Source organism: Eriocheir sinensis, unplaced genomic scaffold (assembly GCF_024679095.1).
Source record: "Eriocheir sinensis breed Jianghai 21 unplaced genomic scaffold, ASM2467909v1 Scaffold987, whole genome shotgun sequence".
In the NCBI taxonomy this organism is placed as follows: Eukaryota; Metazoa; Arthropoda; class Malacostraca; order Decapoda; family Varunidae; genus Eriocheir; species Eriocheir sinensis.
The window spans coordinates 24,593-43,609 of NW_026112371.1; the positions used below are offsets into that span (position 1 = coordinate 24,593).

The window sequence follows — 19,017 nt, forward strand, 5'->3', positions numbered from 1 at the left end:
ACCCGCGCATGCACGCAGATGCACGCACGCACGCACGGGTTTTGCGCATGCACGCACGCATTTGCACGCACGCGCACGCAAACCCTCACACACACACACAGATATATATAATGTATAGAGCATAAAGAAATCTTTAAGCCTACAGTTAGCACACTATGGTTATCAAAATAACCCTATATAGCCCTCTTGCAGGCAACAATCAGAAAATGAAGAGTTAAATGTACCCCTCCGTCAGGCCGTTGAGGTGTGGCATCTGACTGTCACCTGCAGGAGCTTCAACCGAAGAAGCTGAATTGTTGCTTATGTCTGCCAGTGTGTCTCTTGGTGTGCAGCAGAACTAGTGGCAATTGGTGTGTCCTGTTCACCTTGCTGTGGAGCAGAAGTACTGGTACTAGCAGTTGATGTGTATTGTTCTTGGTGTGCAGTACCACCATGTACGAGTAACTTGCTGCTGGATGGTGAATACTGCTTCATCATCAGTTAACAGGAGTAAAACTTCATTTTCACTTCTTCTAACACTTCATTGTCTTTGACCACAGGCTCTCCACAAGCCTCCAACACAAGGCTGGGCCGATCTTGAGACAACACAAAGTTTATCCTTTGCTGCAATAGTTAGAAACATATTAACTTCATTTAACTCTTCATGGTGATCAGCAGTACTAATAATTTGGAAGGTCACCTATGACTAGAAGTAGAATCTTGATATAAAGTCATTTTAAAGGTAAATTGTAGTAAAATAACCATGTAGACAATACTGATAAAGAGGTAATCATGGTTATTATACATTAGGCCTTCAGCTCTACAAGATGCACCTGCTTTTTCCAATTTAGACCTACTTGTATTAGTTCATGTTTCATTCACATTTGGAAAATAAATATTAGGGCTACTGTACAATCTCATACACCACAGCTTCTAATAAATGGTCTGTGAGAAAATCTGCAAATGTTTCAGGTTAAAAAAAAATGAATTTAAATAAATTTTAAAAAATAGAAACTTAGTATTGTTCGACATAATCATTAAATTAACGGAGGTACAAAGAATCGGTTCATAATTCCGTGAAAAGGATCATGACAAAAGACTAAATTCATGAATTCTGAGGTACCAGTAACAGGGTTCAAATGTGCAGTATCGTACTGCATATACAGCAATTTTGACTGCTTACCTTTTTGCAAAAGACTGTCTATATCTGTCTCACATGCAACCGTCTTCCTTGTTTTACATTACTGCTCCATATTCGAAACACTGGCATGCTATAAATGTAACAAAGAGATAATAATACAGGTACTGAATATAAAGCAAAATGAAGGGCTGCAATCATATAATGCTACACACTTTAAAAAAATGTGCTTACTAACATATAGCAAATATCTTGTGACAAAATATGCTATGAGAGAAATACCTCGATAGTTATTGCAGTCACTCCTGTCGCCCTTGTTTTTGTACAGGAGTAACGATGTTATGCATCGTCACGCATGTCCTGAGGCACTTCACCTTCTTTCCAGCAAGACAGAGGATTTCATACGCTCATTAGTCCATATATATATATATATATATATATATATATATATATATATATATATATATATATATATATATATATATATATATATATATATATATATATATATATATATATATATATATATATATATATATATATATATATATATATATATATATATATATATATATATATATATATATATATATATATATATATATATATATATATATATATATATATATATATATATATATATATATATATATATATATATATATATATATATATATATATATATATATATATATATATATATATATATATATATATATATATATATGATGCACATCACAGCAAGGCACAGCATTCAAAATCAGCTTATCTTTTAAACTTGTGTCAGCTTGGAAACATAAATACATAATGGATCAATATTAGGAGTGGCCAGCTTGCACTGAATACTGAAACACTAATAGCCCATCACCTACTCCAATACAACTGCTTTAAATTATACATGTTCAACAAAATGACAGTATCTGTTTGTTACATACATTTCATTATTTACATAATGAACAGGTAGAGGCCAATTATTCACTATACTGCAATAGCTCAAAACTCTTAGCCTTCCAGTTGGTGTCACTACATATGAATTGTAATGGTCATCATAGCCACAATTTGATAGCTTGTCAACTACAAAGAATTTCATCTGATCATACACTAAGTTATGGCACAAAAGACCAAAGACTGGAACCAGATTTTCCCAACTCAGTAGTAATGCTACTCCAGGTTTATATGTATGACCCTTGATACTCACTGTTGGTGACATGTAAGCAAAAGAGGCCTCAACTACTTCCAAATTGTGTTCTAGGAATAAGCTTATACATTGTCCCTTGATATCTGGGAATTTTACTGCAATGTCTACTTCAGTACCTTCTTTAACTATATCCCCAGCATAGAGGAAATTCTCATTGCCAAAAAGAGGATTAGAGCAAAGCATTCTGTAACACATATATTTCTGGTGGTACTCTGACATGGACTTTGATATATTTTTGAAACAATGCCACTTCTTTTGTTTAAAAAAACCATGCTTCCCTTCAAACCGAAGGCACCACTGATTCCTACCTGGGCCAAATCTCTTAATTTGCTCAGGTATATGAAGGCAGTAATGAAATTTAGGAGTAATTGTCTTAGATGGAAAAATTTCTTGAAATTTGTAATGGTGACTGCTAATCAGCTGGTCTAGCTGTCCGACAGTGTTTAGATCAGCAAGTGGTGACGTAGCTAGCATTGTTATTTGTGAAAGCCGTACAAAATTCTTCCACATCTCATCATCTCTCTTTACTTTATGTCCAATTAAGAATGGTAAAGCATAACACAGGGTCAAGATCGATGCTGAAGTTTGCTTTATTTTCTTATCAGTAGCTAGTTGCTTCTGGTCTATTTTCTCAGGTTTATGACTTGAATCTAGGTATGAAAATGCAAAGTTTTCCATCTGAGCATTCAGATAGGCCAAGCTGAAATAATTCTTGCAATACACAAAACTATACAGCATTAATGCCATTTCATAAGGGACAATGCCTTCTGTTAACACATGCATTGGGTCATGGACAAGGCATTGACTTAATGGAAAATCTTTTATATTACTTAGAGCACTAGCTTCTTTAATTCCCCACATTTTACTCCAATACTCCATGGATGCCTTACTCAAAGTCTTCAAAGCAGCTGTTCTCTCACTATGTTCTACAAACTGGCGTTCCTCACATTCTACATGGCTAAATTTTCTCTTCAAGTCAACTTTAGTGACTTCACAAGTTCTGCAAGGCTTGACAGCAAAAGCAACTCCTTCTTTGAAACCTCCCAGCCATTGTGCAGCAAGAGTATCACATGGAACCATTACCAAAGCCCCATATACAGTTTGCTTAGAACCATTTATTTCTATTTCTATTCCTTTTTGCTGCATGTCATTCAAAGTATTTAAAAAATCCTGAAGAAGAGTCTTAACTCCAAATTTTCTAATATCCCTGCTTTTGGCTATAGCTACGAGCTGAATAGATGACAGCTTTGATCGAAATTGAGGTGGAATATTTGCTAAGCTGTAGTAAAACATGGAGAGCTTGTGCTTTTTTACATGAGTGCCAAGAGGATTCACTATCTCCATGTCATCATGATTTAATATTATTTGCAATGCATTTACATTCTGCTGAAATACTGTATGCTCCCTAATAAATGTTCCATCACATATATCATGCATCATATCATTTTGTGAGTAATGGGATGTTTGCACTGCTCTTAATACCTCTGGCAATTGTAAGAGAGCCTGAATGCTCTCCTTGAATGGTACATAATATCCAAGCTTCTTTATTTCTCTTGTTTCTCCATTGACTGTTTTACTTTCACTCCCAACTAAAACTTCTTCAGGTGATATCAACTTGCAGTGAGTTTGGTAATATTTATGTCTATTATGGTCTGTACTTATATTGCTGAAATCAACATGTTTAATAGACTCCAAAACCTCACTTCCCAATTTTATTCCAGAAGTAGTGACTACCTTATTAACTGCTTGGGTCACATAATGAGACACTAATAGTGATGTGTGTGCAATGATATCATTAACAGCACTCTTTGGAATTCTGTGTTGTGTTTCTAATTTCAATGCATATTCAGCATTCTTTAAAAATGCAAAATTTTCAAAGAGAGTATTTGTTTCATCACTGGGTATATCAAGAACATCTCCAATAACAGATTCTTCACCACCAGTAGCTGCCATATGTTCATCACTGATGCTACCAACTTCTTTGTGGCATCGCCAATTGTGTTGCTTAAAAGCTTTCCAACTTTTAGTAGTGTAAGCACATGTGCCAAGGTTACATGATATTAAGAAATTAGGACTATTTTTGTGCACTCTAAGTATATGATGAATATATCTACTGACTTTTGAAGTAGAGAAAGGGCACATAGAGCAATTATGCATAACAGCACTCATGATTAAAAGGTTATTTTTTTTCCTCAGCAGTATGCATCAATTATGTACCATACCAGTAGCTACACCACATGAATGAAAATTAGAGGTCATTCATTACTTCAACTTAGCACGGATGACATTTATGGGCTGAGTTACTGAATTTCTGTATGGAAGGCTATGGCCAATCTCATGCACCAGTTAACTATGACTTCATCTGATCATTTACCCCAGCCAATGGAGATAAGAGGGGGAAGAGAAACTGGGCAACAACAAAAGTTAGGGTAACCAGTACACCTGTCAGTAAGCATGTTTGTGTGTGTGTGCAACATATATGTTACAACAACTCCAAAATGTAATAGCTTTACAGTACATACCTTTATACTATTACTCTTTATACACATCTTGCAGCTACCAGTGTTTGAATTACATGGAAACAGAATTGGATCGTCCTGGGTCACCTCCTCACAGCTACACTTGGACTGGTATCCAGCAGCTGGTATCGGTGTGGCCTTTCGAATAGTGCTTTCCCATACACACACCTGTAACAGCAAGAAACAAAGTAGGGATTTGGAGACATTAACTCGTAAAGCGTCAGAGATGTATGATGTACACTAGAAAACTTCTGCCGTTTTCCTGATAAGTTGCACCATCAAAATATGTTCAAATACTGTTCTCATACATTGCAAGCATTGCATGTGCTAACATTGATGTTGTCCTATTTGCATTATTTATGTTTACCTCTCTAGTGTTTTTTTGCTATGTTGTTTAATGCTTGTGAAACACCATCATATGTGAAATGTGACATGCATGTTGCTTTCTTGTATGTAATACAAGTACATGTGATGAAGAAAATGTCTCTGAGTGATGTTTTTGACAATTCGAATCAAGTTTGTTGTGCTTTTGTGTTGGTATTTACTAGATGCCGTTATGGCTCTGAAATATGGTTTATTGAGAATTATGACATGCATGTCGCTATTTTGTAATCAAACTAGTAAAACAAGTAGATACATATAATGGAGTGGAGGTATATGAGTTGACTTTTATGCCTTTTAAAGAATAACTGCTGATTTTTCCACCATTTGCGGAATATTTTGTGGTTCTAAAAATACCCCTTCCAGGCACTTCTGGGAGCAATGACTGTCATTTCCGTTAATTTCACATCACTTTGGATAAATTTAGCCAAAACAACAACAATAATGAAAAAGTAGTAGTAGTAGTAGTAGTAGTAGTACGTAGTAGTAATCAAAAAAGAAGAAAAAGTAGTAGTAGTAGTAGTAGTAGTTGTAGTTATGATGATGAAGAAGAAGAAGAAGAAGAAGAAGAAGAAGAAGAAGAATATATGAGTATCATTATTATTATTATTATTGATAACATTATTAGTTCTATTATTCTCAAGTTGTTGTTATTATTATTATTATTATTATTATTATTATTATTATTATTATTATTATTATTATTATTATTACTGCTAGTAATAGCAGAGATATAGTGGTTGTTGTAGTGGGAGAAATAGTAATAGTTCTAGTAATAAATAGTAATGATAGGTGCAGAATTAATAATAATAATAATAATAATAATAATAACAAATAATAATAATAATAATAACAATATCATAATATTATCATAATATATCATAATTACCTATTAGAGGTTTTTACTGTTATTCTTGTAATCAACATTATTAGCAATCCTCAGGGTAAATATTTTACAACTTCACCAGTCTTTAGATGGCTTTCCTATCTTTTTTAAATGATAAAGGTATTCATACTGAGTAATTTAAACCCCATATATATCCACTGCAAATTAATGGTTACAGAGATATAAGGACTGATAGGTTAAGTTAATTTACCCTTATAATAGCTAACCGAGGGCTCACATGGGGATAAAACCACCCTGTTAGGCTTGGTTAAAATAGGCTTGATCAGTTATGTTCAATATCGAAATAGTTACAGCTGAATAGAAAGCAAAAAAGCTTGATTTAAGCATCTAGGGAGGCGGTGGCCGAGTGGATAGGGTGGTGAGTGTGGGGTGGGACTGATGTCGACGCATGGGTTCGAATCCCCACCAGTGCTACCTTAAAACTTTGTGACATTTGCCGAGTGGCTTAAAATCACCTACATGTCACCCTGACACCCAAGTTCTAGTTGCATCTGTATCTATAAAATTCACTGTATGTCTGTCTGTGTGTGTTTGTTTGTTTGTGTGTTGATTTTTTCATCACTGACACACCGTCAGAGCCAGCTCAACCAAACTTGGCATGCAGATACCTGGGCACCTCTGGATTGTCCTCGGGGGGTCTAAATTTGAGTACCCCCTTCGGTTACCACGTTACAGGACGTGCCATGTGAAGAGAAACTTTAATGAAAACATACTTTCCCTCATAGCGACTTAATGGTTGGTCTGATCCCATTTTTGAGGGCATACTTCCTTTGCGGAAGAAAGAGATCTACAACTTTGCTCTCTATGAAAATTTCTGTATCTGTGACGCAAATGGTGTTTTTTTTTTGCACTTTTATGTTATTTTTGGGCACTTTCATGTTACGGTTGAATTACTTTGCCTCATAGCGACTTAATGGTTCCACTAATGCACCTTTCCTTATAATCATTCTTTCTATAAACAATGCCTGTACAACTTTGCTCTCAATAGAAAATTCTGTATCTGTGACACAAAATGCGCTATTCGGTATTTTTAAGTTACCGCTTAGGGTACCGTTAACTTATAAAAAGCGGAAAAACGCAATTTGTTATTTTCTTTATTGATAGCGAAGTTATAGAGCTATTTTCTCGAAACAGAATGGTTATTATAAAAGTATCTCAGGAACTGTTAAATCTCTGTGATCCAAAGTATTTAAATGGTACCATGAACGTGGCCAAAATAACACAATAGTTATGTAACGGTTCTCTCTCTCTCTCTCTCTCTCTCTCCCTCAACCGAAAAAGACACACACACACACACACACACCCACACACACACACACACAGAGAGAGAGAGAGAGAGAGAGAGAGAGAGAGAGAGAGAGAGAGAGAGAAACAACCTGGCAACGCCGGTAACTCAGCTAGTATGCAATAAGATGAGCTTTGGGGTGTATAGCATGGGCCTTTCAGGTGCCACTATAAACCCTCGCCCGCACACCAACGGCCTGCCTCTGACCAACATCCAAGTGGCAGACACGCCTACGGTGCATAAGGGCTAGGATGTAAAAAAAAAAAAAAAAAAGCGACCCGTCCCTGACCCATGACGGCCATTGTGAGACGCAGAGACCGGTGAAGTTGTAAAAACTTACCATGCTCAGCGGCAAAGGCTACAATAAGCCGATAAAATACTCCAACACAGAAAACTAACAACGGATTGACGAACCAAGTCTCTCTCTCTCTCTCTCTCTCTCTCTCTCTCTCTCTCTCTCTCTCTCTCTCTCATAACCTCTTGTTATTAATGTAACTAACTTACTTGTAATAGTGCGATATTCATTATCAGTTGACAGGCAGGGATGGCCAGGTAGAAAACTTTGTAAATTTTAAAACTCCACCACTGTCATCAGTCTCCGCGTTTTAAGATGGCCGTTCCTGGATCAAGATTTTCTTTCTTTTCCGCTAAAACTCTTACCATAGTTAACAGAACTAATCGAACCTATTAAATTAAATTAATTAAAACCTAACCTAACAGGGTGGTTTCATCCCCATGCGAGCCTGCGGTTTGCTATTATAAGGGGATATTAACCTATCAATCCCTACCTAGTCACAGTGCAGGAATATTCACAACCTCAAGAACACTCACACGTACCTTGACCTGTTGTTGTTTTTCTTCGAGGCTATCGCTGGTGGGACACTTGGCCAGTGTTCTTCAAAAAGTGTGGAAGTAATTGAAACAACCGCGTGCGTCCCTCCGGCCTCCACCGTTGAACTGCGTATACAAGACTCCGACGCGTATCTCATGAGCGTGTTCATTTTCGTGTCGATGCGTAACGACAGTTGCTTTCATTAAACTAAATATATAACCATTCACCGTTTCAGTAACCATGTGACTGCTTTTGTAATTAGCAAGTCATTTTGATATTAAGAACTAGACAATTATTTTACAAGAAGCGTGGATAAGTATTTCACAAAAAACATTCATGTTGGGATGGAGTTCGAACGATTGGTGCTGAAATAAGTGAGAGTTAGGATACTAAATCTCAAGCTTTTGGTAATTTTACTGGAAAGTCATCTAGCCTAAGTTCTATGGAAAAGATATTCAGTGCAAACATTCAGTGACTAAAACCCTTTGTTTCTGTCAGAAAAGAATTAGCATTCTGTAATGACTTTCATTGCTAGCACACGTTGTGAGGTGTTGTTAAGTGAACACACGTGTTTATTTTTGTGATGTTCAGATAATAACAAGTGTGTTTTAAGACACCCTTAAATCGCGTAATGATAATACATTATCTGTATACTTTGTCACATTTATTGATGTTCACCATATGTTATTTCATCATTATGACGTATTCAAACCATGCGTTCATTTGTATTGCATCCACATATCTATCTATCTACAATTCTATATATATATATATATATATATATATATATATATATATATATATATATATATATATATATATATATATATATATATATATATATATATATATATGGAATTATTTGATCATTTCCATTATAATATGCAGGGAAAATGTAGTGCTGTACATTAAACATATATTGTGTTTTACGTAAAACGTGTGAAGTGTTTTACATAAAACATAGTCGTTTCATAATAAACATTAAGTGTTGCATAAAATACATCTGGTATATTTCCTTGTTTTTACAAAAACAACTGTGTTTGCCTAAAAACACACAAAAAAGTATTTACATGTTGAAAGAAAAACATTATTTTTTACAGTGCAGGTTCCAGAAGGGCGAGCCGGGCAGGTGCAGCGCGCGGAACCTCGTGTCCGTCGTGTACGTGAAGTTACCTGTGGTCATCACGTGCAGGTCCTGGCGCCTGATCCACGACACCTGGGGGGGAGAATACCTGATGTAGTGCGGGAGAAATGTGTGTTTTGTTTTGTTCTTGTAATGGTTGATGAGGTGCCTGGTTTTAATTAAGGGATGAAATTATTAGAGGAATATCAGGAACTTTTGTCTGATTCGTGACACCTGGGAAGGAAGAATACCTGGTTGTGTGTACGAGGGGAGGAATTTTGTTTGAAATGTTTTTTTGTTTTTTTTTTGGTTATAAGGGCCGCATTATTATGTGTGTCAGCAGTGTTGGCAAGCCTGTGAACGATGTGTCTCCCTGGTGGAAGTGATCATGCAGGCGTGGGGCGTACAAGTCATCATGCTGGTGTACCGCAGCGGTTCCCAACCTTTTTTCAGACGACCCCAATCATGCACCTCTAGACATGACTGCGACCCCAGTAGTTTAGTTGTATATGTGTTATTATAACACAATGATTGAAATTTTGAGGTCTTGGCGACCCCAGGAAAAACGCTTGGCGACCTCACTTGAGGTCACGACCCCAGGGATGGGAAAGGGGGGTGTACAGTGATCCCTGCGCCGCCTCAAACAGAGGAATGATTTATAGCATGGAGTCCTTCGTTTAGAGTGAAATATTTAGGCAGTAACAAGCGAGTGGCGAGACACTAACGTAGAGGGAAGGCGCCTTGTGTTGCCAACTCTCAGAGAGGTAACGTAGGGAACGCCATTATATTTTAGTATTATTATTTAACTAAGCAATGGAAGAAGTTATTTATTTAATCGCAAACTTCAATAGCAATGCTTATTATTCGATGGAAAGCGACCAAAGTGCCCCAGGTGTCAATGTAACCATTTCGAAAAAAACACCGGGGCATTGTGAGTAAAACAAAGGCGCATCGGTGACGTCACACCGAGCCCAGAGTGCTGCGGAAAGTGCCGGAGTGAGGGCGTGTCCGTGTGCCGTGCGTGTTGGGGTCCCGGCGGGTGTGTCGCGCGTGTGCCAGGCGGGCGGCGGTGAGCTGAGGCGAGGCGAGGCAAGGATCAGGTGAGAAACGGTGTGGTTGTTCTTGCAGGAAGGGACGCGGCGTATAGACAATGATTGAGAGCAGGATGGAGTGAGGGCCCTGCTGCCTGAAGCCTTGTCCTGCCAGTTTGCTCCTTCCCGTGCGACTATTCTTGATTATTACAGTGATTGTGAGGCTTGTCCATGTTGAGAATCGCCTGGGGAGTGAGTTGAAGGTATTTAACCCTAGAATGGTAACCCTCTCTCTCTCTCTCTCTCTCTCTCTCTCTCTCTCTCTCTCTCTCTCTCTCTCTCTCTCTCTCTCTCTCTCTCTCTCTCTCTCTCTCTCTCTCTCTCTCTCTCTCTCTCTCTCTCTTTTCCCCAGCGGCGGGGATCCTCCCCCCTCTCCCCCCCCCCCCTCTCTCTCTCTCTCTCTCTCTCTCTCTCTCTCTCTCTCTCTCTCTCTCTCTCTCTCTCTCTCTCTCTCTCTCTCTCTCTCTCTCTCTCTCTCTCTCTCTCTCTCTCTCTCTCTCTCTCTCTCTCTCTCTCTCTCTCTCTCTCTCTCTCTCTCTCTCTCTCTCCGCTGCTCCTCCTGCTTCCTGAGCCTTCCTCCTTTCTCCCTCTGTGATGAATGGCCGAGGAAGGGACGGCTCTTAATTAATACGGGGATGATAATAGTCTGCTGAGGATGAGTATTTTGTTTTGTGTTTTACGGAGGCGTGTTTCTAATTTACCAACACGAGATACGTAAGGTTTAGTTCGCTTGTTAATAGAATAGTTTGTTGTTTCTTTTTAATGGCATAGTTTTCGTATGAATTACTCACTATTTTGGGGATTGTCTGGCCACAGTAGTTGATATTTATGGTCTTGCTCGTCTTACTATTTTTTCCCAGGTTTCATTGTCATTAAAGCGGACAGAATGGGTTTAGTGTGTGTGTGTGTGTGTGTGTGTGTGTGCCGTCAGGTAGATTTGCTTGAATCAGAAAGAGTATTTGCATATATCATAGAACACACGTGGTATAGGTTATTAATGTCAATTTTAGTAATAGTAATAGTAACAGTAATTATAATAATAATAATAATTATTATCAAAGTGCTACAATATGGTGGTACAGCTGCTGTTTCTAGTGGGTGGAAAGTCAATGGAATGATAAAGTGTGGTTGTGGTACTGATGGTTTAGGTGGTGGGTTAGGTGGTAGTGGCAGTGATGGCTGGGAGGAGAGGGAGGATGGTGGTACTGGTGATGCTGGAGGAGGTGATGGTACTGGTGTTGATGGTGTGTGTGGGGGGGGGGGGGGGGGTAGTTACGTGTACTGCTGGCGGTGGTGAAGTTATCCTAAAAGAACATGCGTGGAGCGAAATAAAGAAAACGTGATAAATGTAACGCCTGAAAAACATATGCATGAATTGAGACAAACAAAAGTGAAGGAAAATATCCCCACTGGCGTCACATAATGGAGTAACTAAAAAAAAAGAAATACGGAGAGATAAAAGAACGAATGACCAGACCTGACACAAATCATGAGCCGGAAAAAGAGGGAATAAATGTGAGATACGAGTAATAAAAGCATATAATAAAACTGATTTTAAAAAAAGGATGTAATAAAGTTTAGAATTTATAAAAAAACGACGTTGAGTGTAAAATGTACTGGCAGGAGGACTGACGAGAGGACAGGAGTCGTGGCGGGGAGGGAGGGAAGGAGTGGCGGGAGTGTGATGCCGTGATGAATATAGATGATTACGTATTGGATTGATTTCACAGCAATTTGTGTATCTGATAATTATTGATATTCATGTTAGTATTTGTATATCATCAGAACTTTCTTACCACTGCTTTCTTACCTTTCTTACCACTACCTGCTACAATTACTGCTACGGTTACGACTTCAACAACTGCCACTAGTATTGCAACTACTACTACTACTACTACTACTACTACTACTACTACTACTACTACTACTACTACTACTACTACTACTACTACTACTACTACTACTACTACTACTACTACTACTACCACAACCGCTAATACAAGCATCACCACACCTATCATCACCACCACCATTGCTCGCCCAGACTGAAGCACACGATTTGATGCTTGGACTAACCCGTAGATAAACGCCTACCGTGTACTACGTGTGTAAAGGGTCGCGGGGCAGGCCTTCAGAGAGGAAGGAAGAGAATGGGAAGCGGCGCGTGGTACTTCCTATAAATGTATTAGTGTGACGTGGTGAATAGGACGCCGGTACGGAGATTAACGGAATACTAAATGGAAAGAAAAGCAATACATCGCAGCACTTGTGAATAATACAGAGAGGGTGACTTCAGGTGATTAATGCAGGGATGGGTAATAAGAGGTACTGGAATGGATGACAACGCTCGGTCTGGATTGATCTGGATTTTAGAGGAGCGAAGAGGAATACAGGAATAATGATGAAAATATTGATAGTGATAATAAACTCTGCCTCTTTTATTTTCTCCATCTGTCTTTATCTCGGTCACGTTTTTGTGGTTCTTTCGCTGTATTTTTTATTTTTTATATATATATTCCCTGACGCCTGAATTCTCGTCCTGTTCACGTATCTCTAATATTCCAGCGGGAATTCCAGTTTTCCAGTTTTGCTGCAACATTCCTGTTGGGTTCTGAAATTCCTGTAGGATATCTCGACTATTTTTATTACCTCGTTCTCCTTTCCCATTCTCTCTCCAGGCTCTTCCTCTCTTCAACGTTTTCTCATTCTCTTCCTAGTCGTTTTTTCTTTTTCTCTTCATTTAATTTTTCTTTCCCCGGTTTTCATTTTTCTCTTATTTTCACTCGTTTTCCTTCTTTCCTCGTCGCTCCGGCCTCCTCTGCATTTTTTTCTCTTCGTTGTCGTTTTTTTTCATTTTCTCTTCATTTTTTGTTTTCTACTATTGTCTTTCATACCTTACTTTTATCACGTAGTTTTCCGCCTTTCCTTCTCATCCCTCCAGTTTCCTCCTCAGCATTTTCTCTTTCTCTTCGTCATTCGTCATTGTTTGTTTTTTCATTGTTTCGTTTTCTTCTCCGACTTTCTTCTCTTTATTTTTATTACATCTTTTTCCTTATTTCCTTTTTTCTCTCTGGTCAGCTTTTCTCCACCATTTTATCCTCATCGTTTTTTTTTTAGATTTCTCTTCATTCCGTGTTTTTTCCTCAAAATTTCACCTCTTATTTATTTTACTCGTTTTCTTTTTTTCCTTTTCTCCAGTCTCCTCCACTTCACCGTTTTCTCTTTTCTCTTCGTCGTGTTGTTTTTCTTCTCTTCATGTTGCTGTTCCCCGGTTTTCATTAGTTTCTTATTTTTTTACTGTTTTCTTTGTTTTATTCTGTTGCCTTTTTCTATTTTCCATTATTTTTGTTTTCTCTTGGTTTTCTTGCTCTTATTTCGTTTTTTCAGATTTCTTTCTTCCATCTTCTCGTGTTTGTTTTCTTTTAGCCTGTTTATTGTTTTCTTCTCTTCTTCCCCACTTAGTTTTATCAATTCATCCTTTCATATTCTTTGTAATTTGTTTTTTCTCCTTTCCAACCTTTCATTTATCTTTTTTTTCGTTTTCTACTCCTCATTTTTTTCTTTTCTCTTGTTTTTTTTCTTGTTTTCATTTTTATTCAGTTTCCTTTCCCATTTTTTTCCTTATAAATACTTTCCTTTCCTTCTCCACGTCTCCTCAGCGATCTTCTTTCCATTTTCTCTCGCACTTTTCCTTTCGCTCTTTGCATGTTTCACTCTCTTCTCTCTCTCTCTCTCTCTCTCTCTCTCTCTCTCTCTCTCTCTCTCTCTCTCTCTCTCTCTCTCTCTCTCTCTCTCTCTCTCTCTCTCTCTCTCTCTCTCTCTCTCTCTCTCTCTCTCTTTCTTCTCCTTCCTTCCTTCCTTCCTTCCTTCCTTCCATCTTTCTTTCCTCCCCTAGATTTTTTGTCAAAGGAGGCAGCTCAAGGGCACACAAAAAAAGAAAACAATAATAAAAAAAAAGCCCGCTACTCCCTCCCTCATCATCATCCTCTTTTCCTCCTCCTCCCTTCTCTCCATTTCCACACCCATTTTCCACTTTTGATATTTCTCCTTTCTCGCTTTCTCTCATCCTTCAGTTTTCTACAACCTTCCATTTATTTAATTTCCTTCCCGCTCGTTCCCTTCCCTTTCTTCTCCTTCCTTTCCCTTCTCTCCTCCACTTTAGATATTCTCCCTCTCTCCTTCCTTTTTTCCCTCGTTTTCCTCCAACTCTTACTTAAACATGACCTTCCTTTATATCCTCTCCTTCTCCCTCCTCCCCTGTTCCTCCATCACTCTCATTCTCCCTCCTTTCCCTTTCCCCTATTCTCCACTTTGGATATCCTCCCTCTCTCCCTTCCAATCCTCCTTCGTCCTCTTCCAACTCTCCCGTTATCATGGCACTCTCTCTATACCCTTGCCATCTTCCTCCTTTCCTCTTCTTTCTCCATATTTCTTTCCCCCCTCCTCCTCCCCCAAACCAAAGATAAACACACCCTCTCGTCATGTATCAACCCCCCCCCCTACCCCCCCTCTCACCTCCCCCTTAGATAATTCTCCCTTTCATTCGTTACGCAGGTAATCTCCCGTTTCTTAAGACTAATGTTGCTACTAATTACGCCAGGTGAGCTGCCCTTCCCTTCATCACCCTCCCATCCCCTTCCTCTCCCCTCCCTTCCCTTCCCTTCCCTTCCCTACCTGTCTTCCTCCTTCCCTCCTCTTCCCTTTTTTTCCTTCCATGTCCTTCTTTTCCCTTCCATTCCCTTCCTTTCCCTTCATTCCCTCCCTTTCCCTTCCCTTCCCATACTTTCCCTTCTTTTCCCTCCATTCTCCTTCCCTTACCATTCATTCCCTCCCTTTCCCTTCCCTTCTTTTCCCTTCCCTTCTTTTCCCTTCCTTTCCCTTTCATTCCCTTCCATTATCTTCCCTTCCCTTCCCTTCTTTTCCCTCCTTTCCCCTTCTCTTCCCTTCCCTCCATTTCTCTTCCCTTCCCCCCCTTCCCTTCCCTTTCCTTGCCTTCCCCTCCACCTTTCTATTCTTACCTGACTCCACTCCCCCCTTCCCCATACTGACCTGTTTGTGCCACTCTTCCTCCCATCCCCCCTCTCCCTTCAACCCCCTTCTCCCTCATTGCGTATTTACGTTTTTCTCCTTAGAAGTCCGAATTACTGTACCTTTTTACATTATACGCCTTTCATTCACATTTTTTTACCTGCGCGGCCACGGTTTCTTGGGTAGTATAATACAGCCAGACTTTAGCTCTAATTACTTTTTCCTCACGCCCAAGGTCAACATCATTTTCTCTAACCTTCTTACCATTTTTTTTTTGTCCGTTACTTTCGGTCATTTCCGTGTTATTTTCCCCCTCCGTGCAGCGCTGCGGGCCGGTGTTTTCCTCGTGTGTGACTCGTGCTGCTCTGTTTGGTCCGCCTTAACTTGGTCCGTTAATAAGTCTGCGTGTGTGTGTTTTATTTTTAGACTTTACCGGAACATGTTGACTTTACCGGAACATGTTGTGGCCGGGACGAGTTTATGCTTTCTCTAGTGTTTTTCTTTTGTGTGTGTGTGTGTGTGTGTGTGTGTGTGTGTGTGTGTGTGCGTGTAATTCACCGACGTCCTGATCACTAGCTGGACTCGTCGTCGCCAGCAGGTACCCTTCCGATTAGAGCAAGGCTCATTATATTATAGTCGATTTCTGGGTACTGCTGAGACCTTCACACACCACACACACCATCCTCCTTGCACAAGGGGTGACAGTAACCGCTCTTTACCAGCGGAAAATCCTGGCGTGAGCGGGGCTCAAACCTCCCCCAGCCAAGCCGCGAAGCCTGGCCGGGCAGAGCTTTAACCACTGAGCTATCGGAGCGGTGTGTGTGTGTGTGTGTGTGTGTGTGTGTGTGTGTGTGTGTGTGTGTGTGTGTTTATCTATCGGTATTGTGTGTTTTCTGTTTGCATCTTTGCTGTATATTCGTGGATCTGTGCTTTACTGTTTTTAGCTAGAATTTTGTTTCTTTTAGTTTTCTGAGTGTATGTATTAATTGTCATTTTGTGTGTATTTGTGATTTTTTATGATTTTTTGTGTCTTTCTGTCTCCCTTTGTTTTGTTTTTTAACCATGAACAAAAAACTCCACAAATATGTCATATTATTACAAAAGTACAACATTAAAGTAGGTGTGTGTTGGCGAGACAATATTAACTAGTCAAAGTTCTACACCAAATTTTTTTAGTTGTATTATTCTTTTCTTTTACAGGAGAAAGGTGGGTTGTGTGTGTCTTCAAGTCGTCGCGTCATGTACGTAAGTGTTGAAGAGTGTGTGTGTGTGTCTGTGTGTGTGTGTGTGTGTGTGTGTGTGTGTGTGTGTGTGTGTGTGTGTGTGTGTGTGTTTAAAGGTTGATGGCATGAGAAAATCAGCAACCACGTCAAAAGGAATATCTGGGAAACTAAACTAAACAATCGGTAAAGAAAACGAAACTTTAGCAACATTTCCCCGCTGTTTCAAGCACCGTCACAATGCATCCATCAGTTCCACCTCTTCCTCCACTGCCACCCAAACAACACACCCTTCTCTTCCTCCACCTCCTCCATCACTTCCTTCTTTTCTTTCACTTCCACCGCCACTCAACCACCACCTCCATCTCTTCCACCACCTCCCTGTTAGGTTAGGTTTTAATAATTAAAACCTAACCTAACAGGGTGGTTTCATCCCCATGCGAGCCTGCGGTTTGCTATTATAAGGGGATATTAACCTATCAATCCCTACCTAGTCACAGTGCAGGAATATTCACAACCTCAAGAACACTCACACGTACCTTGACCTGTTGTTGTTTTTCTTCGAGGCTATCGCTGGTGGGACACTTGGCCAGTGTTCTTCAAAAAGTGTGGAAGTAATTGAAACAACCGCGTGCGTCCCTCCGGCCTCCACCGTTGAACTGCGTATACAAGACTCCGACGCGTATCTCATGAGCGTGTTCGTTTTCGTGTCGATGCGTAACGACAGTTGCTTTCATTAAACTAAATATATAACCATTCACCGTTTCAGTAACCATGTGACTGCTTTTGTAATTAGTAAGTCATTTTGATATTAAGAACTAGACAATTATTTTACAAGAAGCGTGGATAAGTATTTCACAAAAAACATTCATGTTGGGATGGAGTTCGAACGATTGGTGCTGAAATAAGTGAGAGTTAGGATACTAAATCTCAAGCTTTTGGTAATTTTACTGGAAAGTCATCTAGCCTAAGTTCTATGGAAAAGATATTCAGTGCAAACATTCAGTGACTAAAACCCTTTGTTTCTGTCAGAAAAGAATTAGCATTCTGTAATGAGTTTCATTGCTAGCACACGTTGTGAGGCGTTGTTAAGTGAACACACGTGTTTATTTTTGTGATGTTCAGATAATAACAAGTGTGTTTTAAGACACCCTTAAATCGCGTAATGATAATACATTATCTGTATACTTTGTCACATTTATTGATGTTCACCATATGTTATTTCATCATTATGACGTATTCAAACCATGCGTTCATTTGTATTGCATCCACATATCTATCTATCTACAATTCTACATCTTTCTATATCCATATATATATATATATATATATATATATATATATATATATATATATATATATATATATATATATATATATATATATATATATGTATATATATATATATATATATATGGAATTATTTGATCATTTCCATTATAATATGCAGGGAAAATGTAGTGCTGTACATTAAACATATATTGTGTTTTACGTAAAACGTGTGAAGTGTTTTACATAAAACATAGTCGTTTCATAATAAACATTAAGTGTTGCATAAAATACATCTGGTATATTTCCTTGTTTTTACAAAAACAACTGTGTTTGCCTAAAAACACACAAAAAAGTATTTACATGTTGAAAGAAAAACATTATTTTTAACAGTGCAGGTTCCAGAAGGGCGAGCCGGGCAGGTGCAGCGCGCGGAACCTCGTGTGCGTCGTGTACGTGAAGTTACCTGTGGTCATCACGTGCAGGTCCTGGCGCCTGATCCACGACACCTGGGGGGGAGAACACCTGATGTAGTGCGGGAGAAATGTGTGTTTTGTTTTGTTCTTGTAATGGTTGATGAGGTGCCTGGTTTTAATTAAGGGATGAAATTATTAGAGGAATATGAGGAACTTTTGTCTGATTCGTGACACCTGGGAAGGAAGAATACCTGGTTGTGTGTACGAGGGGAGGAATTTTGTTTGAAATGTTTTTTTTTTTTTGGTTATAAGGGCCGCATTATTATGTGTGTCAGCAGTGTTGGCAAGCCTGTGAACGATGTGTCTCCCTGGTGGAAGTGATCATGCCGGCGTGGGGCGTACAAGTCATCATGCTGGTGTACCGCAGCGGTTCCCAACCTTTTTTCAGACGACCCCAATCATGCACCTCTAGACATGACTGCGACCCCAGTAGTTTAGTTGTATATGTGTTATTATAACACAATGATTGAAATTTTGAGGTCTTGGCGACCCCAGGAAAAACGCTTGGCGACCTCACTTGAGGTCACGACCCCAGGGATGGGAAAGGGGGGTGTACAGTGATCCCTGCGCC

At 39.1% G+C, this 19,017-nt stretch overlaps 1 protein-coding gene across 1 annotated transcript; it reads right to left on the bottom strand.

The window, feature by feature from the left end:
* Positions 1-361: 361 nt before the first annotated feature.
* On the bottom strand, positions 362-17,373 carry LOC126995111 (uncharacterized). The gene is made up of 3 exons (XM_050854390.1): positions 17,241-17,373; positions 2,876-5,002; positions 362-369 (listed from the first exon to the last, which is right to left on the bottom strand). Exons 2-3 carry the CDS (start codon positions 4,482-4,484, stop codon positions 362-364), a joined length of 1,617 nt encoding a protein of 538 aa, XP_050710347.1. The 5' UTR covers positions 4,485-5,002; positions 17,241-17,373.
* Positions 17,374-19,017: the final 1,644 nt, after the last annotated feature.